At 38.0% G+C, this 13574-nt stretch overlaps 1 protein-coding gene, 2 long non-coding RNA genes and 1 other non-coding gene across 5 annotated transcripts; all 4 read right to left on the reverse strand.

The window, feature by feature from the left end:
* Positions 1–288: 288 nt before the first annotated feature.
* cunh6orf47 (chromosome unknown C6orf47 homolog) lies at positions 289–5743 on the reverse strand. Of its 2 annotated transcripts, none has more exons than XM_036566187.1 (2): positions 4076–5743; positions 289–3030 (listed from the first exon to the last, which is right to left on the reverse strand). In XM_036566187.1, the coding sequence occupies exon 1, from the start codon at positions 5020–5022 to the stop codon at positions 4111–4113; it is 912 nt and encodes a 303-aa protein (XP_036422080.1). In that variant the 5' UTR covers positions 5023–5743; the 3' UTR covers positions 289–3030; positions 4076–4110. The 2 variants fall into 2 exon arrangements, with proteins under 2 accessions (XP_036422080.1, XP_036422081.1); XM_036566188.1 differs by having other exon boundaries at positions 289–3054.
* A 1215-nt stretch (positions 5744–6958) lies between these two features.
* Positions 6959–7307, reverse strand: LOC118805036. Its single transcript, XR_005007026.1, has 2 exons — positions 7262–7307; positions 6959–7082 (listed from the first exon to the last, which is right to left on the reverse strand). It is a non-coding gene; the product is annotated as an uncharacterized LOC118805036 (long non-coding RNA).
* A 67-nt stretch (positions 7308–7374) lies between these two features.
* LOC118806256 lies at positions 7375–7438 on the reverse strand. Its single transcript, XR_005007092.1, has one exon. It is a non-coding gene; the product is annotated as a small nucleolar RNA SNORD52 (small nucleolar RNA).
* Positions 7439–7475: 37 nt separating this feature from the next.
* Positions 7476–9944, reverse strand: LOC118805035. Its single transcript, XR_005007025.1, has 4 exons — positions 9904–9944; positions 9150–9190; positions 8915–8965; positions 7476–7549 (listed from the first exon to the last, which is right to left on the reverse strand). It is a non-coding gene; the product is annotated as an uncharacterized LOC118805035 (long non-coding RNA).
* Positions 9945–13574: the final 3630 nt, after the last annotated feature.

The following is a 13574-nucleotide window of genomic DNA, read 5'->3' on the forward strand; positions in this document are numbered from 1 at the left end:
TCGGAAGAAAACCGCATATCTCCAAAACGGTAACTTTACAGGAGAAGGAAAAAACACACTTTACTTTTAATGTAAGTCAATGAACCCAGAATTTTTTCCAAGTCATTTCGGGCCGTTTCTTTCGGTCCATTCATCATGAAATTTACACAAAATGTAAAGAACAACAGACATTTTCAAATTATGTCAAAAACTGAAAAACGGCCAAAATGGAGATACAAGGTTTTCTTCCGAGAGCAACCATATACAAAACATCTTCAAGATATTTACCTCAATGTATTCAGATGCTTCACTGCTGCTACTTCACTGATACGTTGTTAATGTGTTATTGATAATCTGTTAAGAGTTTATTAATAATCTACAAAGGACCACTCTGAATAAAGTGTTACTGAAGGCTCATATTGTCTGTCCCATCACATGTCCATCCAGTCCCATACAGGACCAAGTGTACACAGTATTTCTATGCACTTAACTATTATATTTCACTGAGCAGTGACACAGTTACAAAAGAAAATATCTTAATAAGCAGTAACTATGCTATGACATGTGCAGGTGTGTCAGACACAGGAGGTATTGGAGGTACACATGACAACAGAGCATTTCAAAAATGATATTTACTGTGATAGAAATTCTGATGCTCTAGAATATCATACCACTAACCATGCAATGCTATACGCATGGTGGACACTTAGAAAAAGGGTAATAAAGAGGAAAGCAATTGCACAGACATCCAAGCAATCATGTTTATCTGCAAACAATAAAGTGTGTAGTGCTGTGAAACATGTGGCTATAAGACAAACCCTCGCTGACAACACATTACATATAATGTGAGGCACGTAGTGACCAAAAGAGTGTACAGAAAAACATGAGAAAGGTAACCAACAGATAAAACAGCTATGATGTGAGATTAAACAACTGAACTTGAACAGAACAAAACATGCAGTTCATCTCATCAAAGCACAGAAAAAAACAAACCTAATGATTTTGAGGAATTACTCAAAGATCAGAATCATTAAACAGGAAATGTAGCGTAAGAACACAACAGTAATGATAACAAAAAATAATGCATTAATACAATATGGTGTAACATGGTGGTCAAAGTCTGGCTGCCTTGCAGAGGTGATTACAGCCTATCATTTCATTAGGATCATTAGTGGTAGGCGATATTTCAACTGTACCGGTATATTGGTTTGCTACTGATTTCATTTAAGCGGTACTAATAACTAAAACTTAACTGTAACGTAGTTAAAACCTAGTTAACTGTAAAGCATGCCACTTCCTCTGTGCTTCAGATTGTAGAATCAGACAAAAAACTAAACATTTATTTTTCTTTCTGCAAATGTTTTATATGGAAGCCTATTTTGTACCATATTAAAATGTTTTTTTAACAATTTAATAAATTAGTTTCATAAGAAAGTTTCTCATAATTATTACTCAATAACTCACAATAATGAAAGTATCTAATTTATGATTTAGCACCCAACTACTTAATATATGAGATGCCACAATGAGATAGCAGGTCATAATCATAAGATAGTATATCAAAAACTATAAGAAACTCATTGTTATGAGATATTAAGTCATAATGAGATACTATCTCGTTTTCATGAGATACTAATTATGAGATAGCAATAATTAAGATAGTATCATTATTATGAGATAGTCAAGCACTATTATGAGATATTAAGTCATAATGAAATACCATCTCGTTTTCATGAGATACTAATGATAGCTATTATAAATCGCAGATTGTATCATTATTATGAGATATTAAGTCAGAGTAAGATGCTATCTCGTTTTCATGAGACATTATGAGATAGCCATTATAATTCTGTGATAGTATTGTTATTACGAGATAGCAAAGCATTATTATGAGATATTAAGTCATAGTGAGATACTATCTCAATTTCATGAGATATTAATTATGAGACAGTAATTATATTTCTGAGATAGTATGATTATTATGAGATAGTAAGGCATTTTTATGTGATATTAAGTCATAACTATGAAACACTTTCACGTTATGACTTTCAAGCAGAAACAGGCTTGCATGGTTTTCTGCCTGGTTAACATTTACAGCACTGTATAAGATTCCCTTTAGTGTAAACTTAGGAGCAGCTCCAACCAAGCTATGAAGGACAGAGTAGCAGTACTCAAGAGGTGTGGGTTCATTAACGTTATTAATGCTAATTTAGCATTAATAATTGATACCATCTGACGCCATAAGAGTGTCATACATTTGGAAAACATTGCTATGTTGAAATTTATCTATACCGCCCAGCACTAAGGCCTACTGACCACAAAGATCCCAAGTACCCTTATGAAATAAAACTTCATGTTTATGGACTTGCTGGGTAAATACAAGCATAAACAGCATATCTTTACTGTAATGACACAAATGAGGGAAAGTACACTGAAAGACAAATACTGGAACTGGAGTGTAGTAAATGTTTGAGTCAGGCAATGTCGCATTAAAAAGAACACATCTGAAGTTAAATAGCTGGTGGTGATAAGAAACCCTAACACCTATAGAGTCACCATTCCACATTCAGGTCTGGTAATCTTTCCCTTCCAAATCAACTCTTTCAAAAGGATAAAAACAAACAGCTCTGTAAATTCCCATAGAAGTTTTTGGGTAAAACGATCTCGAAAAAGTAGCGGCAGGGAACCCTCTCTCTGTTCCTCACGCGCTGAAGAGTTTCTTTCCAGTGAATGTCAACATCTCACAGTCACACTGGCAGTAATGCTGAAGACAGATCGTCCGTCTTCTGGTCCATTGCACTTTTTCTCTTAAGAGTTTTATATAAAGTAGATTACAAGTGTGGTAAAAGGAAAGGTTGTGCCTTGTAGATTAGGGGTTTTGTAGAGAATGTGTACATTAAACTGAGAATAAGGATTGCTGGTAAAGTTAATGTCCTCTTCAGATGCTCAGTGACATCGTACAGCCTTAATCAGTCCTGGTTGGCTCTTTTCAAGTGGTCAGTATGTAGCTATATCACAGCTAGGCACAGGACTCCTCATGCCATAGACAGCCTGAGAAGACAGAGAAAGGTGTAACTAAAAAAAAAAAAAGGAAAAAAAAAAGTCATGCACTCCATTTAAACCAGTTTAGCAGTTGTAAAATTTCAGATTTTCAACATTTCTGCATAATTACATGGTTAAAAGGTAAACAAATTCATTCAGAGTGGTTTGATGTGAAATGCTCTGTTCACAGTGGGGCTGATAGGAACCAGACAGTAAGTTTTTCTCCAGTTAACCATTTCACACCAACAACTCTAAATGACTTTACACTTTGATGGTTGGATTATATGCTTCAGAAAATTTTGAAAAACTGGTGTAATTCCACTTTATGGCAGTACAATGGTTTATCACAACTTGTGGAGGTTCTACAGATCATACTCAAATACTGAGATGCTAATAAACCTTTTGCAATTCTTTATTTACCAGCATGAACTTACAGGGCCAAGCTGACTGTCTCTTTAGTTGGACATTCAATGATATAAATTTTTACTTCTAGCTATTAGAAAGACTACGTACCTTTTCATACAATCAAATGGTGGTTTTATAACACCCAATATTGTGTAGCTGAGGGTGCACTGGTGAAATACAGTGAGCACAAGCCTGTTTTTAAATTGTCCCTCAACTTTGAATAATTACAGTTTTCTATTGAAGCAAGAATTAGCAGCTAGATAGCTTAGCAGCGATATTAAAGGAGCAAGCTTCTGCATATCCTCATTTCAGGCTGGTTTCATGGCCCTTGGAAAATGTCACAGTTGCTTTACAGTGGTTGCGGGATTAAAATAGCACTCCCTGCAGCAAAAGGTTAGGACACTGAAACAAATGGGTTAGGCCTGGACTAGACAGAACGGTAGGACTGAAGTGTCTTGGAAATCCACCATGACATAAGCAGAGCAAATACAGTCACAAAATAGCTTTTTTCTTATGAGCATTTCTTTGTAAATCATTGTTTCATGCTATATCACTTCAGTTCTCCTGAACGAACAGATGTATTTACTTCTATATCGAAAAGAAACATGCTAGTAGTAGCACAAAAGCAAAATAACTGGGAAGCACCTACCCAAAAGTGACTTTTTCCAAGGCACATCCATTCATTTATTCCGTGGTGCCATAACTGGTTCCATTCTGTTCATCATCCTTCTCCTCCTCCTCCTCCTCATCTTTATCCCTTCCATCTATCCCCTCATCCTCCGCTCCCAGGATCACACTCTGTCGCAGGCTGACAGAAATGACCAGGGCTTGAACGATGCCATAAACCAAAGCGAACTGAGGCAGGTACTCCTGAACCAGCCACAGCAGACCAGCCATGCCTACAGAAGACACAAAAAACATGGCCATGCCATGAAGCCACAGTTTCAGGCCACCCTGCACACCGAGGACATCAAGAACCAACTTGGTAGGCGGGGAGACTGTCCAGAGGAATCCAACCACAAACAGGTCAAAGAGGTGGCGAAGAAAATTGAAGCATATCTCATAGTGCTCTGGAAGGATTTCTCCAGTCCACGTGCGGGCCAAGACCTGAAATGGAGATGGCCCCTTTGAAAGAGGTGTGGGAGACGGTGGAGGGGTACCATAGTCTGAAAGCTCTCCATCTTTGGTGTCAAAGTCTCTTTCCAAGGTCTCGTTCCAGCCGGCGAACTTTCTCTGCAGGAGTCCATCAGCTTTGGCTGCTCTTGGCCAAAAGAAATAAGCAGAAGGAAGCATCCTGCTCCACCAGCGTGGAGCACTCTGTGGAGCCGCCGTTTCTGGTCTCAGGTCTTCTATTTCTAAGGGTTTGTACGTCTCCTGTGCCTCCCAGAACTCCTCTGTCGGTGTCTTTTGGTCACTTTGATTCTTCTGCCTGCCCCAAACCCACGAGGTCAACCCCCACAGGCTCCACCTGCTTTTCAGCTGACCCTCACTTGGGAAGGCTTTTTCAGATTTTTCTGGTTTGGCTCTGCTGCCCCAAGGGCGATACAAGTTTCCTGGGCTCACCCAAGCCAACGCACGTCCTACAACAGCTGTCATGGTTTTTTTGTTCAACTTTACACAACTGAAGAGGAGAAAACAGAACCTTTCGGCCTAAAACTAAACCTGAACTAACTTAACTTACAGGTTAAGTGAACTCAAATTCACATATACAAACTACTGAGTGCTCACTCAATATGAAAGCGACCACTTTCGGTATAAAGGCAATACCATCTTTGCAAAAACCTCTTCTAGTCGCAAGCAAACACCATCTTTTGTCTGAACTGAAGACGAATAAGAAACTTCGCCCAACACATTCACCTGTGCTGAAGAACAAGTTCACCTAGACGAATTAGAGACACACCCGTTCAGCCCTTAACAGAAACAGAAAAAACAGCGTAAAAACACGTAGTTAGATAGTCGGCTAAAACGAGCCCTAATTGTCTATTAAACTATTAATTTAAACTGCCACTACACTCACTTTTAGGTTCAATATACCCGTTTTGAACACATCCAGGACAATAACAACGACCACCTTGGAGCTGCCGCCGCCAGTGTCTCGGGTTAAGTTAGCCACAATTAGCACCTTTAGTTACCGGTTCGGCGGTTAAAATATTCAGAAAATGTCAACGCTCCAGCTCACAGCGACACTGTTCATCGGCATAAAATCTTTTAAATTAAGCCATAATTATTGGAAATCGGAGTTTGTTATCTAGCCACATCACCGGAGTCTCCCTGCAGCGTCGGTTTGGCTAGTTTGCTTTAGCTGAAAGCTACGGCGGCAAACTTCGCCCAACTGTGGCTCACTTCACGCTGACGTCATGTAACCTGGTTGAAAGATAAACTGTAAACACGTAAAAAATTTTTTTAATGTTTTGTTAATTTTTTTTTAGTTTATTATTTTGGATGCTTTTATTTTTTGCTTTTAACGTTATCATTCAGTATATTTTAATGTCAAAGTGAACAATGATACAAAACGATGTGGATGTCTGTCATTAAAGGGAAATGGGGCAAAAAAAAAATACGTATTTTTTACATAGATATTTATGAGCTAACTGGTGTCCATTTCCTTCGCTTTGCTCTTACTGTGTGCTTTAACGTTTTATACATTAAAAAAAGACTCATTTCTGTGAGCAGGCACTGTCTGACTGTAATGTGGACGTAGAAGGAATTAGGCATGGATTAGCGCTACTAACATCGACAAATGTTCAGGATACATAAACGTCATAAACTCACTTAGCCAAAAGATCTAATGATAAAATACTGTGAAGGAACATATAACCAGCCTTCATAGCAATAATAAAGTCCCTTTTCCATAATAAAAGTCCTGTAGCCAGAATCTTCCTCCACCAGATTAACACGGTTTTATTGTACCGCTGCATTACTAGCTTTACAGCAGTGTTGACGTGAACTGTCGAGATGTTTTCTGCTGACCCGAAAGTTGCTAGGAAGATAATTTAGCTGTAGATTTGTTTAGGTAGGTTTTTGGAATTTGAGCCCACTATTTTACACAGGATCCAGGCACCACTTCACTGCTCCAACATCCCAAGCTTAACTAATTAAGTTTTCCCTCTGACTTATTCAAGAGGGAAAAGTATAAAGTAACTGATCTGCTGAAAAAACAAACCACAAAACTGACATTTAAATAATTGATGCATTTTGCAGAGTCCACATCACAGCTAGAACAAAACCTTCATTTGTGTGAAAACTTCATGATTGGACTAAAAGTACTTCTGGATATTCTCTTCAAACATTTTGGAATCCAGCAGGTTTTCCAATTTTCACAATATAATATCTTCCAACTCCTGTCCTACAGTTTGTGCAGAGCAGGTGGACTCCACAGGACTGGACTTTAGAAATACTGATGAACATACTCCAAACAAACCATCATCCAGATCAAAATATTTAGCTCATACATGCTTGACCATGAAGACTTCATTAAAAAAAAATTCTATAGCTCATTTAAAAGTTAACATTTGAAAAATGAAAGCAAAAATCAACTTAATTCAGAGCTTTATTGGATTCAACTGTTCAGTACAAGTTCAGTACACAGTACAACTCATTTCATAATTGATCTTGTTCTGCAAAACGTTCCCCTCCGCCACAGCGCCAACTCCATCCTACAAAACAGGAATCTACAAGTTAAACATCTGAGGAAAAGCAGAGTTTCAGCTGGATTCATAGTTCAGTGTTTCAGTGCGCTGCGAGAAAAACTTCATTTCATTTCAGTTGAACCGAAAAAGCAAATCATCATTAACACTCAAAGTACCGAGAGCTAGAGAAGTTGGTAAGTGCTTACTGAGTGAGCTTCTGTAGTCACGGTATACACCACCATCCTGACCCTGCAAATAAAAGGAAAAGGTTAATTAACCCTGCTTTGATTCCAGCTACACAAACACTGTAGTAGAGCTGTGTTCAGTGCACTTTAAACAACATCATGTTCTCAGAGACTCTAGTCTGATGAATCATCATTACACAAGCTGGAAATTAACACTTTGCAATACAAAAGATATCCTCACCTCATCCAGGACTTCAGCTTCCCTTACAGCACCATGCTGCAATGGCATCAAATCAAGTAACTTCCCTGCTGAAAGAAATAAAATACATTAAAGCTGACTGCTGAAAACACTGCAGAGCCTAACCTGTTCACAGCAAATGGAAGTGAATATATTCATATCCTAAACAAGACTAAAATTGTTTATATGTATAACACTGCTGTCGGAACAAAACCTTGTATCTCCATTTTTATCATTTGTTTAACATAATTCTGAAGTACCCATTGTTCTTTACATTGTGTGTAAATTTCATGACGAATAGACCAAAAGAAATGACCCAAAATTACTTTGAAAAAAGTCTGGTTCCATTCACTTACATTAAAAGTAGAGTACATTTTTCCTTCTGTAAAGTTCTCATTTTGGAGATACAAGGTTTTGTTCCGACAACAGTGATAATTAAGTTATCTAAAGTACTAAATGCATACTGCCATTTCAATCACTCAAGAACACAAGTCACTAAGCATAAAAGCAACGCTGTGCATATTCATGTGCACACAATCATGCCTCACGGGCAAGTTCACCACCAGGCAGCTCTACTGCTTACACTGCACACTGTGCCTTCAACAATTAGAAAATTCCTACACAAAAAGTAACTTCCTTGTGATATTCTGCTGTGGTAGAGTAGTAGCCCCTTCTCAGCTCTACTTCAGAAACATTTCAACTCCAAGTTGTATACTTAATTCTCAACTCTGTGGGACCACCGGTGGTTCCAAAATGCACTTCGTCATATTCTTCAGAACTTTATTTCATACGCTACATTCAAAAGGCGGGGGTCATGAGAGCTGTAACTGTCTTCTTTCCAGTCAGATAAATGAGTGATGTAATTTTAAACCCTTATAATAAAACCTGAAGCTGAATTTTTTTTTGTCTACTGAAAGTTGACCCACAAATCTGGGCTATAAACTACAAACAGATGGCATCTCTTCAGTGATCTGCTCTGTAAAAAAATTGTTTATAAAAAATACAAAGAGCATCTAAGATTTTTGGCTTTCAGCAGTAAACTGTAAGCATATAGCAATGTGTTTATGATCATAAAACATGTTAATTTGAAGGGAGCTTTTAAAATAAGTAAAATAAAAATTTCATTTTATGCAGTTACTGAATAATTTGCCTTACGATTTGGTCATGTAAATTCAGATGGAAAAAATATACCCGTCAATAAGAGGTTAAACAAATAGTCACAGGACAACAGAAATAAAGCACAGAAGAAATGCTTTACTCTTTGCAATTCATTTCAAATGAACTGCTTTACGGCTGTATGGAGTCTAGCACCAAACAGACCAACACCTAGTTAAACAATCCCCTGCATTTGGTTAAAAAAAAAACATATCAAATGAAAGTGTCCATGTACCAGATACTGGGTCTGAATGCCCCAACATTGGCCTCAAGCCACTTACCATTCGGGGAAACGAGCAGCTATGTCCCATCTTCAGTCCACCCTGTAAAGCCTGCAAAAGCAACACAGCCTTTAATGTCTCAATAGAGTTTAACTATTAAAAGCACAGCAGCAGCAACAGAACATGTTCAGCACACTGAAGAGCTTCATGTAGGAATCAGAGACTCTAGTCTTAGGAATCATCCACACATGTTCAGCACGAGGTACAGGAATCTAAATGACAGGTTTGAACTCACCGTTTTCAGAATATCTGCAGTGGAGGCCCATTTTTACTCTCCTACAAGAAAAATTAAAAAAGCACGAGTTAAACCTGTAAAACTTTACAACCCATCTCAGACTTCACTAGGCCACGAGGTAGAGGCCATTTCGGGGAACTGACCAGGCCCCTAGCTACATTCTGGCGCCTGCACATTTAAGGTGGAACGGAAAATTCGAACAAGGAGCCGAAACACAAACACTACAGCAGTTCGTGTTGCTATAACATGCGAAGCGCCTAGTGCAGCCAGCTTCTTATTCATATCCCGCTCCACCTTAAATGGTACAGCAGATACATTCTGGCTTAAGGTGGAAGGGAAGATTCCAACAAAAAGCCGAAGCACAAACTACATCAGATTTAGTTTTGCTATAACATGGCAGTCAATTTAGACATTCTTCCGTTCCACCTTAAATGATGCAGCAGTTACATTCTGGCGCCAGTACACTTAAGGTGGAACGGAAAAGTCGAACAAAAAGCCGATGCAGAAAGACTACAGGCGTTTGAGCTGTTCTATAATAGGCGAAGCGCCTCGTGCAGCCAGCTTCTTATGCATTTTCCCGCTCCACCTTAAATGGTACAGCAGTTCCGCACGGTGAAACGAGAAAATTAGATCAAGAAGCTGACTTCAGCTTCGTCGGTGCACAAAACACAAATTTAACGTCTCTACATCAAATCTGAACTGTTTCATAAATAAAAGTCAACATTAAATCTGTAGCCACGTGTCCGTCACTCACCCACAGCACGCGCAGCACTCAGAGAGCGGCGCCCTGATCCGGGGCGGGGTTTTATAGAGATCCTGATTTAGGCTCTAAGAAAGTGCCTGATTAAAAAAAGAAAAATCCATGAACACGCTTAAATTCATAAAGATTATATTATTTATAAGATTTTTCATGAAATTGTTATTTTATTATTAATAAGATGCATTTCATCTACAGAAAAATCTATATGACTGTGATTATGTTATTAGAATATTCACACAGAAAAGTAAAACCCAAACACAAAAAGTAAAATGTGGCCAATCATATATATATTGAAGGTCATATACTCTGATACTGTAACACAGGTGATCTCAAAAAGACTATACAGATGCCATAAAACCAGAGTGATGCATTTTAAACCACATGGACAGTTTTCTGTGCAGACCTGGTCTCTTTCTATTATTCCACTGTCATTACCACTGAGCAACTATATTGTTTTTATTCTTAGAAGAATTGTGGACAGTAATAAACCATAACATCTCTTTATTCCAATTTTTCCTCCAAGATTGCATCACCCACATATTATTTTTCTATATTGACTTTGTCTTTAGTATTGTCAACTTCTCAGTTAATTAATTCATCACAGGAGAAGACACTCATACAATTTTTATTTGTTTGTAATCAAATAAACAAACAACTAAATAAACAGGATAACATACATTCAGCAAGCACATATCCTGCATTCCGCATTGTAATACTTGAACAGTTTCCCTCAACAGAAGAGTTAGTGCACTTTAAAAAGAGAAGGGAGCAATTTGAGATTCAGCCACAGCCATTTGTGGCTGAATCTCAAATTCCTCCCTTCTCTTTTTGAAGTGCACTAACAGCTCTACAGCAAATAGAACTAATGTCGCATGAGCCATTTATATTCAGCCATAAGCTATGCAGTGGACTACACACTTAAAAAGATGGTTGTTCAAGGGTTCTTTAGTAAGGCAATGGCTCTATTTAGAACTTAAATTGGTTCTTTGCATGGTAAAAATCGTTCTTCAGATTGATATATAGTTTGTTGTATACGGTTCTATACAGAACTTCTACTGTGACTAAGTTTGACATGGTAACAATAGCAGAACCCTTTTTGGTGTCATATAGAACAAAGATTCTTTATAGAACCCTATACAACACATTCTCCATCAATCTGAAGAATGATTTCACCATGCAAAGAACCATTTAGGCACAAAATGGTTCTATATAGAAATCAAGGTTTTAGAACCTTGAACCATTGCCTTTATAGAACCATTGCCTTTACTGAAGAACCCTTGAAGAACCATCTTTTTTAACACAGGGAGAATCACATTATGGTTCTTTATTCCTACTATCACACCCAAAAAAACCTCTTCTGTTGAGGGAAACTGTTAAAGTATTACATTGCGGAATGCAGGATATAAGCTTGCTGAATGTATGTTATGCTGTTTATTTAGTTGTTTGTTTATTTGATTACAAACAAATAGAAATTGTATGAGTGTCTTCTCCTGTTTTTAATGAATTAATTAACTGAGAAGCTGACAATACTAAAGACAAAGTCAATATAGAAAAATAATATGTGGGTGATGCAATCTTGGAGGAAAAATTGGAATAAAGAGATGTTATGGTTTATTACTGTCCACAATTCTTCTAAGAATAAAAACAATATAGTTGCTCAGTGGTAATGACAGTGGAATAATAGAAAGAGACCAGGTCTGCATAGAAAACTGTCACATGTGGTTTAAAATGCATCGCTCTGGTTTTATGGCATCTGTATAGTCTTTTTGAGATCACCTGTGTTACAGTATCAGAGTATATGAACTTCAATGCTCCTCACAATTTTGTGAAACCACCGAATCCACAGACTAGATCTACGTGAGGAAAGGTAAGAGAGGAGGTAAAATGAAACCTGTCTAGGAGTCGATATAATTCTGTTTCACTAAAATCATTTATGAGCATCATGTTTCTGTTTGATAAAGAGTCCTGCTTTCAGGGCTGATTCACCATTTAATTCACTAATGTGTGGTTTATTCATTTAACTACTTAATTCATCTCATTCATTTTGTTACACTGCACCGCAGAGATATTTGTGTATGAGTGTATGTTTATGCATGTGTATACAGGAGACCTGCATGATGAAATGGTTCCTCCAAATGTGTTGTATATGGTTCTGTATAGAATCTTTTTGAAAATTGTTCTACATAGAACCAAAAAGGGCTCTGCTATTGTTACAAGCTTGGCATTGTAACTATAGAAGCATCCCTTTTTGTGCTATATAGACACATTTTCAAAATATACAATTCATTCTCCATCAATCTGGAGAACCATTTCCCCAAGAACCATTAACCTCTTATTCTCCAGGGTATATTTTGGTTTTTCCATCTGAATTTACATGACCAAATCGTGAGGCAAATTACTCAGTAACTGCATGAAATAAATGTAAATTTTTTTGTAAAAGCTCCCCTCAAATTAACAGAACGTGTTTTATGATCACACATATTACTATATGCTGATCTGCTCTGTAAAATAATTTTTACAGAGCAGATCACTGAAGAGACGCCATCTGTTTATAGTTTATAGCCCAGATTTGTGGAAAAATGGTTCGACTTTCAGTAGACAAAAAAACTGAGTTCAGCTTCTTTTATTATAAGGGTTTAAAATTACATCACCCATCTATTTGACTGGATAGAAGACTGTTACAGCTCTCATATGACACCCACCTTTTGAATGCAGCTTATGAAATATGACAGTTATGAAGAATATGGGGCGGCATGGTGGTGCAGTGGGTAGCGCTGTCGCCTCACAGCAAGAATGGCCTGGGTTCGATTCCCGGCCGGGCGACCAGGGTCGTTTCTGTGTGGAGTTTGCATGTTCTCCCCGTGTCTGCGTGGGTTTCCTCCGGGTACTCCGGTTTTCTCCCACGGTCCAAAAACATGCAGTCAGGCCAATTGGACATGCTAAAATTGCCCCTAGGTGTGTGTGTGTGTGTGAGAGAGAGAATGTGTATGTCTGTCTGTCTGCCCTGCGATGGACTGGCGACCTGTCCAGGGTGCATCCTGCCTTCTGCCCAATGACAGCTGGGATAGGCTCCAGCACCCCACCGCGACCCTGAAGGATAAGCGGTTTAGACGATGGGTGGATGGATGAAGAATATGACGAAGTGTGATTTGGAACCACCGGTGGTCTCCAGGATTTGAAGAGGTTTTAAAGCATGAAATGATTCTGAATAGAACCAGTTGCCGTGACTAAAGGACCCCTGAAGAACCCTAGTTTTTAAGTGGCTGTAATGCTTATGAACTACATTACAGTAAACGTGCCATAACAGTTCTAAATCAACCATGAATAAATTCCTATACTTTTTTACTATAATTTTTTTTTATTACACTGACTATTTCAGTGTAATTAAAGTGTTGTTTTTTAATCTAGAAGATCATCAGTTCTTTATGCGAGCAGGGCTCTGTGAACTTTTAGAACAAGTCTATTAAAAATGATTAACGAGTACATTTCCTTTTCACGTTATCAGTTTATAGATTTTTCATTTATTTTTTATTAATAAGGTCAGTTAGCTTTGAAATAGCGCCGGGCTAAAGCTGTTTGCGTTGCTATGTAAACACGGTTCGTGGTTGCTAAGAGGAAACGGAAGTGAGGCGGATTACAGACGTACATTTATTTTCTGATTAAAG

Source organism: Colossoma macropomum, unplaced genomic scaffold, assembly GCF_904425465.1.
Source record: "Colossoma macropomum unplaced genomic scaffold, Colossoma_macropomum, whole genome shotgun sequence".
NCBI classification, from domain to species: Eukaryota; Metazoa; Chordata; class Actinopteri; order Characiformes; family Serrasalmidae; genus Colossoma; species Colossoma macropomum.

Bases quoted from the DNA above. Each gene is read 5' to 3' on its own strand.
- cunh6orf47 (XM_036566187.1), bottom strand. From the start codon at position 5,022: ATGACAGCTGTTGTAGGACGTGCGTTGGCTTGGGTGAGCCCAGGAAAC.